Here is a 14,900-nt window from a genome sequence, read left to right on the forward strand (position 1 = left end):
CAGAATAGATCTTCAGAGAATGTTGACATCCAGGAATTTGAAGTTCTTAACCCTTTCCACTGCTGACCCTTCGATGACGACTGAATTGTGTTCTCCTGATTTCCCCCTCTTGAAGTCCACAATTAGTTCTTTAGTTTTGTGAATGTTGGGTACAAAGTGGTTGTTGAGACCTCACTCGACCAGCTGGTCACTTCCTCATTGCTGTCTGTGATTCTGAATTGTGCCTAGATACACAGTCATGGGTGTAGAGCGAGTAGAGTAGAGGGTGAGGTATAGAGCATATCGTTAAGATGCGCCTGTGTTGATCATCAGGGACGATGAGACATTGTTTCCGATTTGTACTGTCTATGGTCTTCCAATGAGGAAATTAAGGATCCAGTTTCAGAGGGAGATGTAAATGCCTTTGTTTTGTACTGAGGTGATAATGGTGTTGTAAGCTGAGCTAAGCAGCCTGATGAAGGTTGTGATAGTACAGATTCTATTACCAATGTGTATATGTACATATGTACAGATGGTAGTGTAGGATGACTGTGATTGGCTGAGAGTGTAGCCACACCTACTGGCATGTCTTAAAGGATTGCTCCTAGCCAGACCAGGTCATTCTAGACTGGTCGACCTACTTGTGATATGCTCCAGTCTTTTAGTTAATAAAAGCCTTGGTTTGGATCAACAAGTCTTTGGTTCTTTCGAGACGCATTACAAAGGTATTACTGTTGTTTAGGTGATCCAGGGCTGGGTGGAGAGCCGGTGAGAATGCAACTGCTGTAGAGTGATTGTGGTGGTAGGCAAACTGCAATCGGTCTAGATCTTTACTTAGGTACAAGTTAATTCTGGCCATGACTAACCTTTCAAAGAAATAGCTATTGAGGCAACTCACTCAGCTCTTTGGCATCGGTATGTCACAATGGCATCCCATGTGATTATGAACTTTGACTTAGGTAACACAGTTAGCATAGCAGTTAACTTCCAGCTGCTCTGGTTTCCTCCCACTGTTGAAAACGTACCGGGTCAATTGGGTATAATTGGGTGGCAAGGGTTCCTGGGCCCTTAAGGGCCTGTTACCTTGCAGTATGTCTGTATGTCTAAATGGCCTTATGACACACAGACACACAGACTGAAGCACCTGTTTCTTCTGGAGAAACTGCTTTAGGAGCAGGGTCTACTACAGGTAGCTGGACACAATATTCCGGCTAAAGTGGGTTCCAACCCAGCATTGATGCAGCAGTTTTTAAAATGTCAAGTAAATTGAAATATTTCTAGGCAGCACGGTTGGTATAGCGGTTAGCACAACACCTTGACAACACTAGTAATCGGGACCAAGGTTTGAATCCTGCGGTGTCTGTAAGGAATTTGTATCTTCTCCCCGTCTCTGAGTGGGTTTTATCTGGGGGCTTTGGTTTCCTCCCACCATTCACCGGGGTGTAGGTTAATTGGGTGTAAATTGGGCGGCATGGACTCGTGGGCCAAAATGGCCTGTTACTGTGCTGTATGTCTAAATTTAAATTTAAAATGTAAGTTTCTTCACCAAGAATTGATCCAGAATCTCCATCAACTGTTTGCCTACAATGACAAGAACTCATCCAGATGGCATGAAATTTAAATGTACAGAGCGTTGCTCTGTTATTCCACTTCATTGACAACCAACCCCATGATCAGGGAACTAACATTCCAAGTATCAAAATAGTGAAACATTTTTCAATTTTTTTTCTCTGAAGTTTACCTCCCTAACCTCACTAACAGCGAAGAACAAATTATCTTGACTAACTACCAATTAAGCTTTGAAAATACATGTATAGCATCGAAAAAATTAACATGAAAATGGTAATAATTGCTTGGAAAGTTAACCCATCCCATTATTTCTTTAGTTCTTCTTGGTTTGTTCCAATTTTCTGGCTGAAGAATGGATCTACGCAACCACTTGTCTGGCTTAAAGAAAAGTACGGTATGTCCATTTCTAATGTAACAGGTCTCCAAATATCATTTTAAGCGAAGCTTCATCTCTGCTCCCTGTAGAGATGATTGGAAATTTTTATCATAGAATATTGAACATTACAACACAGTTCAGGCCCTTCAGCCAACGATGTTGTGCCGACCAATAGATTCTTAAACAAAACAAAACCCTCCTATCTTATAACCCTCTATTTTTCTTTCATCCATGTGCCTTACTAAGAGTTTCTTAAATGTCCTTATTGTTTCAGCCTCCACCACCATCCCTGGCAATGCAATCAGGGCACCCACAACTCTCTGTGTAAAAAGAAAAACAATTAAAAAAAGCTTGCCCCTGATGCCTTCCCTAAACCTTCCTCCCTTCATTTTGTATAGATCTCCTCTGTTCCTGCCACAGGAGAAAGGTGTTGGTTGTCTATTTTATCTATGCCTCTCAAAATCTTGTAGACCTCTATTACGTCACCCTTCATCCTTCTTCACTCCAAAGAGGAAAGCCCTGTCTCTACTAACCTTGCCTCAAAAGGCATATTTTCCAATCCAGGCAGCATCCTGGTAAACCTCCTCTGCACCCTCTCCATAGCTTCCACATCCTTCCTGTAATGAGGTGACCAGAACTGAACACATATTCTAAGTGTGGTCTCACCAGAGATTTATAGAGCTGCAACATCACCTCACAACTTCTGAACTCAATCGCTCAACTAATAAAGCACATCATCCCATTGATTTTCTCAACTATCCTATCTACCTGCTTGGCAACCTTGAGAGATCTAGGAATTTGGACCCCAACGACCCTTTGTTCTTCCACATTGTTAAGAATACTACCATTAACCATTTATTCTGCCTTCAAGTTTGACCTTCCAAAATGCATCACCTCACCCTTATCAAGATTGAACTCGATCTGCCATTTTTCTGCCCAACTCTGCGTCCTATCTACACCCTGTTGTAACCCATGATAATGTTCAGCACTATCCACAACCCCTCCAACCTCTATATCTTCCATAAACGTACTTACCCATCCTTCATCTAGGTCATTTCTAAAAATCACAGAGTAGGGTACCGAATAGATCCCTGCAGAACTCCACTAGTCACTGGCCTCCAGTCAGAATATTTTCAGTTCACTGCTACTTTCTGCTTTCTATAGGCAAGCCAATTCTGAATTCACATAGCCAAAGTTCCATGGATCCCATTTTTGGAACATCTTCTCATGGGAGAATGCCTTAATAAAATGCCTTAATAAAATTCATATACACCACATCTACCACCCAACCTTCATCCATTTCTTTTGTTATCAACTCTAATTGAGTTTTTAATTAGACTTGTGAGGCATAACCTTCCCCTCACAAAGCATGCTGACTATCCCGGAGAAGACCATACTTCTCTAAATGCTTATAAATCCTGTCCAATTGTTTCCCCACAACTGATGTAAGACTCACTGATCTATAATTCCCATAATTTTCCCTATACCTTTTCTTGAACAACATTTGCCATTCTCCAATCCTCTGACACCTCCCCTGTGGCCAAGGAGCATGCAAAGATCATTGCCAGAATCTCAGCAATCTCTTTCCTCCCTTCCCATAGCAACCTGGAGTATACTTTATCTAGTCCTGTGGATTTAGCAATCCTGATGTTTTTAAGAAGATCCAGCACTTCTTCTTTCTTAATCTCAACATGTTCCAGCACATGAGATTGTTCTGTTCTGATCTCACCTAGACCAAGGCCTTTTTCTCTGGAAAATACTGAAGCAAAGTATTCATTTGGGACCTCCACATTCTCCTCTGCCTCCAGATACATGTTCCCTCTTTTAATCTTAAACATTCTTCCGTTTTTCATGTATGCATTGAATGCCTTAGGGCACACATGTCAAACTCAGGCCCGTGGGCCAAATTTGGCCCGTGATATAATTATATTTGGCCCGCAAGATCATATCAAATATGTATTAGAGCTGGCCCGCTGGCCGCCGCGCCAGTATAGCGCATGCACAGCTAATACTACAAATCCCAGAATGCTTTGCAAATGCGTTGGCGCCGGCCCGTCAGCCCGCTAATCGCCCCCACCTCCTCTCTTTACTTTCATTAGCATCTGCGATCTGTAGCCCAACTCACATGTAATAAACCCCTTACAAAAAATGGCCAAACGAAAGACAGAAAACAGGACCTTTCAAGACAGGTGGGAGGCAAACTCTGACCCCAAAGTTTGATGAACTTGCATCTAAGAAGAGATGCCAAGTATCTGCTTTAGACCCAGGTGCATCACAGTAAATCACAGTGTAGCAAGCTAAGCTTGGATTCATATTTTCTTTGGTTAACTTCGGACTGTTCATAGTTGAAAGATTGGATTTTCATTGAAGCAAGTTGTTACTTTTTTCACTTGTTGGCTTGTGAAAAAAAAAACATTTAAAAGGAGCTTAAAGGCTATAGAGAAATATTATTTATTGAATAGTTTATTTCTCATTTGTTAATGCTTCTTCTGGAAAGAGTTTAACCAAAACTATTATTAAACATTTATTTTAATAAGAAAAAGTTTAACATTACATATGTTGAAAGAGGAGAAAACATGCAGATGTTGTTGAAAATTTTCAATAAATATTTAATTTGGCCCACGACTTAGTCCAAGTTTTTAATTTTGGCCCTCTGTGAATTTGAGTTTGACACCCCTGTCTTAGGGTTTTCCTTAATACTACTTGTCAAGGCCTTCTCATGCCCATTTCTAGCTCTCCTAAGTCCTTTTTTAAGTTCCTTCCTGGCTACCATATAATTCTCATGAGTCCCTCCTGTTTTTTGCTTCCTAAATCTAATGTCTGCTTCTTTCTTCCTCTTAATTAGCTCATCACCTCTTTTGTCAACCACATTTCCCTTTTCGAACCATCTTTTCCCTGTCTCAGTCGGACAAACCTATCCAGGACCCTACACCAGTGGTCCCTAAACATTACTTCTGTGCTTTCTCCAGAGAATATCTGTTCTCAATTTACAATTTGCTTGCAGCAAGGAGGTGCCAAGAAGTTGAAGTTTGGGAAGTTGAAGTCTTTCATAATAATATCCCTGTCATTTCTGCATTATTCCAAAATCTTTGTTCAAATCTGTTCCTCAGGGTCTCAAAGGCTATTTGGGGTAAAATAGACTACTCCCAATACAGTGATCACAACCTTCCTATTTCTGATTTCTACCCACACCGACTCAATAGGCACTACCTCCACAGCATCTTCCCTTTCTGCAGCTGTGATATTATTTCTGACCAGTAATACTGCTCCCTCCTCCCTCTCTTTTACTCCCAACCTATTCCTTTTAAAGTATCTAAAGCCCGATACCTGCATCAGTCATCCTCCCCCCCCGTGTCAGCCAAGTCTCTGCAATGGTCACCACATCCTAATTCCACTACAGATCCATGCTCCAACTTCATCTGCCTTATTCCTAAAATCCCTTGCATTGAAATAGACATGTTTCATACCCTCCAAATGACTACATTTATGCTTCATCCACTGCTTGTCCTTCCTCAAAAACCCACAACATGTTGCACCATCCTTTCCACTTTCTGCTCTATTTTTGGCCCTTATATTTTTGTTCCCACCTCCCTGCCAAACTAGTTGAAATTCACCCCAACAGTTCCAGCAAACCTGCCTGCCAGGATATTGGTCCCTCTCCAGTTCAGGGACAGGCCATCATTTTTGTTCGGGTCAGACCTTCCCCAAAAGAGATCCCAATGAGCCACAAATCTGAACCTCTGCCCCTGGCTCTGACTCTTTAGCCTCGCGTTCATCTGCCACAACTTTCTGTTCTTACCCTCACTGGCACGTGGCACAGGCAACAATCCCAAGGTTACCACCCTTGAGGTCCCACATTCCTTCCTAACTCTCTGTATTTCATTTTCAGGACCTCATCCCTATGCCTATCTTGCCATTGGTCCCCACGTGGACCACCCTGGCTGCTCATCCTCCCACTTGAAAATGTTGATGACTCGATCAGGGATGTCCCTGACCCTGGCACCTGGGAGTCAATGTACCACCCAGAGTCTTGATCCTGTTCACAGAACCTCCTAGCTATTCGTCTAACTGTCAAATTCCCAATCACTATCGCTCTCCTCTTCTATTCTCTCACCTTTAGGGGAGACATCCACGGTTAGATTTTGGTGCCTGGAATGCATTACCAGGGGTGGTGGAGGAGGCTGATACAATGGGGAGATAAGAAAAACTCTTGGATAGGGACATGGATGTAAGACAAATAGAGGGTTATAAATGTGAGGAAGTGAAGGATTAGATGGTTGTGGAGTAGTTTTAGTTAGTTCAGGATGACATTGAGAGCTGACAGGCCTGTAATGTGCTCCAATATGCTCGAAAGACACAATGCTAATTATTTACAAGTAGCAAACAGAAATTATTGTGTTGACATTTAACCTTGGCACTTGTGTGCAGCAAAAATTCCTGAAGTAAAGTGCACTACTGATGAAGAATGGGTCCTGGTAAATACCAATATATCCGCCCTCTATCGAGTAAACTACGACAATTCCAATTGGCGTCGGCTAGCACTACAATTAAACAAAAACCCATCTGTAAGTTATCATTTTTTTTCTCCTCTTTAGTGAATTGTACTCAATTAAATTGGATTGTTTTATTGTCATGTGTCCTTCCTGGCTACCATATAATTCTCATGAGTCCCTCCTGTTTTTTGCTTCCTAAATCTAATGTCTGCTTCTTTCTTCCTCTTAATTAGCTCATCACCTCTTTTGTCAACCACAGTTCCCTTTTCGAACCATCTTTTCCCTGTCTCAGTAGGACAAACCTATTGCACGCTATTCAGTCAACACATGCTCAAGTGTAGTAGATAGTGTAATAATAAAACGTCAATGCTGAGTGCGGTCTTAAAGCAAGTCACAATGCAAGGAATAATGTGACAAGGCAAAATGCGGGGGATAGAAGAAAATAAAGACTGAACAAAGTCATCCTTTTTTATTAATGAGCCATCCATTTAAGATCATAAAAGATAGCAGAATTAGGTCATTCAGTCCATCAAATTAGCTCTACCTTTCGAATCATAGTTGATGTATTCTTCCTTGCTACCCTATTCCACTTCTTTCCTTAACCTTTGACACCCTTACTAATCAAAAACCTTTCAATCTCTGCTTTGAATCTATGCAAAGACATGTCCTCCACAGCAGTCAGTAAAATGAATTCTATAGATTTGTGGTGATATTGTTACGAGCCCAAAGGACCCCAAAACCCAGCAAGAATAGACATTCACCAAAACAAGTGGTTTTTAAAACAAAAGTTATTTTTGATCAACCTCAAACATGAAAATAGAATCAAACTTTAACTTAACTCTACACTAACCCAAATGACTCCCTTCTAATTCTAAGCGCACGTGTATGTAATGTGTGTGTTGATTTAAGAAAAGTTCTTTGGTTCACAGTTCAATCTCACTTCTCCTTCTTCCAAGTTCTCTGGTTGCAGGCAATCACCATACTGTGCACAGAATTAAACATGTATAAAGTTTACCAGGCTTGGTGCTTGATGGATAAATGTTTACTGCTCAGGAAGGTTCTTGTAGGGTTTGCAGAGAGAGATATTTGTTGCTCCAGGATTTCCACAACTGAGGTACCACCTCTAGTCACCTCAGGGTCTCGCTGATAAAACTTGCCCCATCAGGGTCTTCCAGATGGTAACCTCTTTCTTCAAGCTCCCACAGAGTTCCATTCCTTCCACTATTTCAAGAGAAACATCAGACAAATAGCACTTCCAGCCATCTACTGCTCTGAAACTTGCTTTCATCAGTTTCAAACAGTTTTTCCTGGATTGTTCTTTTCAGTTACTTGTCAATGTCCCACACATTGACTGACTGACTGAGCTGTTAACTCAGCTCTCCCTCTTTTCCAACTGCCACTCCAGTGAAAAGCATGTGACTCATGTGACTTGCAAAACCTCCACCTTCTCTAGCAAACAACTGGAGTTCTTCCTTCTGCTCAAGTTGTTATCTTAGGTAAACAATCCAGGAGTGACCTTTCTGTGCACTCTGGCAAAACCCTTGAAAAGAGCTTCCACTAGCCATGGTGTCTCCAGTTCCAAACAATGGTCATTCATTTTATGACATCAGTTCAATTAACACCTACTTGTGAACGGTGCTTACATTCTCCAAGAGATCTTCAATATTTCTTCAGTCTTTCAAATAAGATCTGTTTTAAAATGTGTGTATGTATGTGACCTACTCTAAATCTTATAAACTCTCCTCAAATATTAATATTGTTACACTTCCCTTTCTTTAAAGGAATTTTAACTCTGCTAAAATTCAGTAATAACTAAACTGTCTTTAAAACCTCTAAAAATATTATCATTCACAATATATACATGTTATAATAAAGTAACAATATTGACAGCATTTTATACAAGATAAAATTTAACATCTTGATAGACAGTCCACTATTATATTATTTAAACCTCTGATATGGACAAATTGCAGATTATATTCTTGTAATATCAAACTCCAGTTTAACAATCTTCTGTTCTTGTTCTTCATTTTATTCAAAAACACCAGAGGATTGTGGTCAGTAAATACCACAATTGGTTTTGAGATACACACCAAAATTCTGCAAAGATAACACAATAGCCAATAGTTCTTTTTCAATGGGAGAATAGTTTCTTTGATGAACATTGAATTTCTTTGAAAAGTAGGCAACTGGATGGTCAATATGTTTTTGCAATAAAACTGACCCTGCCGCTAACTCACTTGCATCCACTGCTACAGAAAAAGGTTTATCAAAGTCAGGAGATTTTAACACAGGATAATATCCTTTAAATTTTCTAAAACTGTCTGACACTCTTTAGTCCACACAAATTTCTCCTCTATCTTCAAAAGGTTGGTTAAAGGAAGAGCAACCTCAGCAAAATTTCTGCAAAACTTCCTATAATACCCTGCCATTCCTAAAAACCTTCTCACTGCCTTCTTACCATTGGGAATAGGAAACTCAGAAATTACATTCACTTTTGGTTGAGTAGGTGCAACTTTGCCATGACCCAAGTATGTCACAATGGCATTTGCAAATTCTCTCTTTGCTAAGTTAACAGTTAAGTTTGCAAGCAATTTGTCCAATCCTTTGTATGTTCCTCCTATGTGTCACATTTTATGACCAAATCATTAATATAAGTATCTGTATGTGTTAACCCTTGGATTACCGAATGAATCATCCTTTGAAATGTTGCAAGGGCATTTTTCATGCCAAAAGGTAACACATTGTACTCATATGAACTGGATGGAGTAACAAAAGCTGAAATATTCCTTCCTCTCTCAGTTAAAGGCACACACCAGTAACCCTTCAACAAATCCAATCTAGTAAGAAATTTAGCTCTTCCCATCTTATCAATACAACCATCTATTCTTGGAATAGGATAAGCATCTGTTTTAGTTACTGCATTAACCTTCCTGTAATCTGTACAAAACCTAACAGTTCCATCTGGTTTGGTACCAGAATACAAGAACTTCAATCTGAGTTTGAAGGTCTAATAATATAATTTCTCAACATATATTCCACCTCCTGATCCATGATTTTCCCTTTCTGAATGTTTATTCTGTATGGGTGTTGTTTAATGGGACTTGCTTCTCCGACATTCACATCATGATAAATCACTGATGTTCTTTTTGGAACGTCAGGAAACAGATTTGTGTATTTTAAAATTAATTCCTTCAACTGCATCTGTTCTTGTGACTTAAGAATAACTAACTTTTCCTCCAAATTTTCCAAAATTTCTGAGTTAGACAGGTGCACAGAAGCCATGGTTTCTTTAAAAGGTTACCCTCACAAGATTTTATTTCCATAATCTCATGATCCACCACTTCCTCCACTCTGTCAACAGCCAACACCTCTGAAACAGATTGTTCTCCACTACCATTATCCTCATAATAAGGTTTCAACATATTTATGTGACAACCTGAGTTTTATTCCTTCTCTCTGGAATGTTAACAACATAGTTAACATAATTCAATTTTGATTTAACTATGTACAGACCAGAAAATCTAGCTTTCAAAAGATTGTCATGTTTTGGAAACAAAATTAAAACTTTACTTCCTACCTTAAAATTCCTCACTTGAGCTTTCCTATTAAATAAACACTTCATTTTACCTGAGCCATTTCTAAATTCTCTTGAGCTAAAGTCCACACTTTTTGTAGCCTATCTTTAAATTCAGAAACGTAATCCAGCAAGTCCAACTGCACATCCTCATTAACCCATTGTTCTTTTAATAACATCAGAGGACCTCTAACCTGATGTCCAAACACAATTTCAAAAGAGCTGAAACCTAATGACTCCTGCATAGCCTCTCCTACTGCAAACAACCATGAATACCTTCATCCCAATCTTTCCCATTCTCCAAACAATAAATCCTCATCATATTTTTAAGTGTAGAATGAAATCTTCCTTTTTTTTAAAGTTCAAAGTTTAGATTTATTGTCAGAGTACATACATGACATCACATATAACTATAAGATTCTTTTTCCTGTGGGCCAGGCAGAATTTCTACTTATTGGTAGTGCAAAAACTGTACTCATGTGTAGCAGTACACATGATTGATGGTCAGGCGAACCAGCTCAGTGAGTCATGCGCACGTCAGTGGAGCAGCTGCATCAAAGATGGTGCTGCATGTTTGTCTCCTCTGGCAGAGGCTCTTGACCTACATAGGCAGCATGGAGGTGTCACATGGATGCAGTTTCTGGCGTAAGGGGCGGGATCTTCCAGTGACCTTAAAACACAGCATACAAAAGAAATATAAACTTTTTGAGTACAGACGAACCCACTGACTGCTGGCCTCGTTTGTTTGGTTCGCTAGCACTCCGTTACAACATATACAATATAAAGAAATATAAACAAACTGACTGTGCAATACAGAAAAATATTCAGTAATATATAATGCACAAAGTAAAAGAGACCTTAAATGAGTTTCTGATTGAGTATTTTTTTAGGAATCTGATTGTGGAGCTGTAGTAACTGTTCCTGAAACTGGTGGTATGAGTCTGTGACATCTATACCTCTTTCCTGATGAGAGAAGTGAAAACAGAGCATATCCTAGGTGGTGTGGATCCTTGATGATTGCTACTGCTTTCAGACAGCAGTGTTCCATGTAGACTTTCTCGATGCTGGGGTGAGTTTTTTCTGTGATGTACTGGGCTGTATCCACTCAGAGGTATTGGTGCCCTTGTTTCAGGCCGTGATGCAGCCAGTCAGCACACTTTACACTACATAGCTATAGACGGTTGCAAAAATTTTCAACGTCACACTGAACGTTTGGAAACTCCTGAGGAAATAGGGTTGCTGACGTGATTTCTTCATGATGATATTAATGTGTTGGTTCCAGGAAAGATTCTCCAAGATCATGATTTCCAGAAATTAAAATTTGTTCTCATTCTCCATCTCTGACCCCCAATGATCACTGGATCATACACCTCTTGTTTTCTCTTCCTACAGTCCACAATCAGCTCCTTGGTTTTGGTGATGTGGAGGGCGACATTGTTGTTAGTATACCTTTCAGCCAAATTTTCATTCTTCCTTCTGTATCCTGACTCGTTGCCTCTTCTTATACAACCCATGACCATGGTATCGTCAGCAAATTTGTAGATGGTCTTGCTGTCTTACTGAGCCACACAGTCATAGGTGTAAAGCAAGTATAGCAGGGGACTGAGAATGCCACCATTAGACAGTGGTGTATTGAGGCCCAGTTTTTGGAGTTTGCTGATCGGTTTTGAGAGGATGATGGTTTTTAATTTTTTTTTTTTTTCACACTATGAACCATAATTAATCAAAATACGTACAAACATTTCCCTCTTGAATATACACAGTGTCATTTTCTCCCCTTCTCCCCCATCCCTTCCCTCCCTCCTTCCCACCCCCCCTCCAAACCCATTAAACGTTCAACATATACAATACGATAAACCCATTAAACAATGTCATCACACAATGAAAATAAACAAGAAAATTGTGTCATCTACTTTTACACACTGGGTCAGTTCATTTCGTCTTCTTCTCTTTCTATCTTTTTAGGGATTGGAGGTCCGCGGTAGGCCCTCTCTGTTGTGTTCTATGTATGGTTCCCAAATTTGTTCAAATAATGTGACTTTATTTTTTAAATTATATGTTATTTTTTCCAATGGAATACATTTATTCATTTCTATGTACCATTGCTGTACTCTCACGCTCTCTTCTGATTTCCAAGTTGACATTATACATTTTTTTGCTACAGCTAAGGCGATCATAATAAATCTTTTTTGTGCTTCATCCAGTTTGAGGCCTAATTCTTTACTTCTTATATTACTTAGAAGGAAGATCTCTGGATTTTTTGGTATGTGGCTTTTTGTGATTTTACTTAATATCTGATTTAGATCTTCCCAAAACTTTTCCATTTTCTCACATGCCCAAATTGCATGTACTGTTGTTCCCATTTCCTTCTTACAGTGAAAACATCTATCTGATAATGTTGGATCCCATTTATTTAACTTTTGGGGCGTGATATATAGCCTGTGTAACCAATTATATTGTATGATGCGTAACCTCGTATTTATTATATTTCTCATAGTTCCGGAGCATAATTTTTCCCATATTTCATTTTTTATCTTTATGTTTAGATCTTTTTCTCACTTTTGTTTGGCTTTATAGCTTGTTTCCTCATTCTCTTTCCCTTGCAGCTTGATGTACATGTTTGTTATAAATCTTTTAAGTATCATTGTGTCTGTAATCACATATTCAAAGCTGCTTCCTTGTGGTAATCTCAGTCTGCTTCCCAATTTGTCCTCTTAAGTAGGTTTTCAGTTGGCAGTATGCAAACATTGTACCATGAGTTATTCCATATTTGTACTTCATTTGTTCAAATGATAATAAATTATTTCCCAAAAAACAATTTTCTATTCTTTTAATTCCTTTTCTCTCCCATTCTCTAAAGGAAAGGTTATCTATTGTGAAAGGGATTCATTGATTTTGCGTCAATAATAATTTTGGTAGTTGGTAATTTGTTTTTTTTCCTTTCTATGTGAATCTTCTTCCAAATGTTGAACAGATGGTGCAGTACTGGTGAACTTCTATATTGCACCAGTTTTTCATCCCACTTATAAAGTATATGTTCTGGTACCTTCTCCCCTATTTTATCTAGCTCAATCTTGGTCCAATCTGGTTTTTCCCTTGTTTGATAAAAATCTGATAGATATCTTAATTGTGCTGCTCTATAATAATTTTTAAAGTTTGGTAGCTGCTAACCACCTTGTTTGTTCTTCTTCTTCTTCTTCTCTTCTTTGGCTTGGCTTCGCGGACAAAGATTTATGGAGGGTAATATCCACGTCAGCTGCAGGCTCGTTTGTGGCTGACAAGTCCAATGCGGGACAGGCAGACACGGTTGCAGCGGTTGCAAGGGAAAATTGGTTGGTTGGGGTTGGGTGTTGGGTTTTTCCTCCTTTGTCTTTTGTCAGTGAGGTGGGCTCTGCGGTCTTCTTCAAAGGAGGTTGCTGCCCGCCGAACTGTGAGGCACCAAGATGCACGATTTGAGGTGATATCAGCCCACTGGCAGTGGTCAATGTGGCAGACGCCAAGAGATTTCTTTAGGAAATCCTTGTACCTCTTCTTTGGTGCACTTCTGTCATGGTGGCCAGTGGAGAGCTCGCCATATAACACGATCTTGGGAAGGCGATGGTCCTCCATTCTGGAGACGTGACCTACCCAGCGCAGTTGGATCTTCAGCAGCGTGGATTCGATGCTGTCGGCCTCTGCCATCTCGAGTACTTCGATGTTAGGGATGAAAGCGCTCCAATGAATGTTGAGGATGGAGTGGAGACAACGCTGGTGGAAGCGTTCTAGGAGCCGTAGGTGATGGCGGTAGAGGACCCATGATTCGGAGCTGAACAGGAGTGTGGGTATGACAACGGCTCTGTATACGCTAATCTTTGTGAGGTTTTTCAGTTGGTTGTTTTTCCAGACTCTTTTGTGTAGTCTTCCAAAGGCGCTATTTGCCTTGGCGAGTCTGTTGTCTATCTCGTTGTCGATCCTTGCATCCATGTTTGTACCATTCTGTTAATTTATCTAGCGCCATCCTCAGTTTCCCCCCTTTCCATAAGAATTTCCTTATTATTCTCTTTAGTTCATTAAAGAATTTCTCTGTTAAGGGAATTGGTAACGATTGAAATAGATATTGTATCCTTGAGAAGATATTCATTTTAATGCAATTTACCCTTCCTATCAGAGTTATTGGTAAGTCTTTCCAATGTTCTAAGACATCTTGTAATTTCTTCATTAATGGCTGATAATTTAAATTGTATAGATGGCCTAGATAATTATCTAGTCTAATACCTAGGTATCAAATTGCTTGTGTTTGCCATTTAAATGGTGATTCTTTTTTAAACTTTGTGTAATCCGCATTGTTCATTGGCATCGCTTCACTTTTATTTGCATTGATCTTGTACCCCAATATTTCTCCATATTCCTTCAATTTCTTATGTAATTCTTTTTTTGATAATTCTGGTTCTGTTAAGTATACTATGATGTCATCTGCAAATAGACTGATTTTATATTCCTTCTCTTTTATTTTTATCCCTTTTATTTTATTTTCTGCTCTTATCAGTTCTGCCAATGGTTCTATTGCTAAAGTGAACACTGAGGGAGATAGTGGACATCCCTGCCTAGTTGACCTGCTTAATTTAAATTGGTTCAATATATATCCATTTACTGTCACCTTCGCCATTAGACCCTTATATAATGCTTTAATCCAATTAATATATTTCTATGATAGGTTGAACCTCTGTAATACTTTGAATAAATAATTCCATTCTACCCTGTCAAAGGCTTTCTCTGTGTCTAAAACAACAGCCACTGTTGGCATCTTATTTCCTTGTACTGCATGGATTAAGTTAATAAACTTACAGACATTGTCCATTGTTCGTCTTTTCTTAAATCCAGTTTGATCTAGTTTTACTATTTTTGGTACACAGTCGGCCAATCTGTT

General features: G+C 39.4%; 1 protein-coding gene across 1 annotated transcript in view; it reads left to right on the forward strand.

Moving 5' to 3' along the window:
* Positions 1-14,900, forward strand: part of LOC138739387 (aminopeptidase Q-like) — a 212,545-nt gene that overhangs the window by 72,767 nt on the left and 124,878 nt on the right. The window contains 2 exon segments of the mRNA XM_069891363.1: positions 1,866-1,942; positions 6,353-6,489. Of these exon segments, the coding sequence (XP_069747464.1) occupies positions 1,866-1,942; positions 6,353-6,489 (214 nt within the window).

The sequence above is a fragment of the Narcine bancroftii genome, chromosome 1 (assembly GCF_036971445.1).
Source record: "Narcine bancroftii isolate sNarBan1 chromosome 1, sNarBan1.hap1, whole genome shotgun sequence".
In the NCBI taxonomy this organism is placed as follows: Eukaryota; Metazoa; Chordata; class Chondrichthyes; order Torpediniformes; family Narcinidae; genus Narcine; species Narcine bancroftii.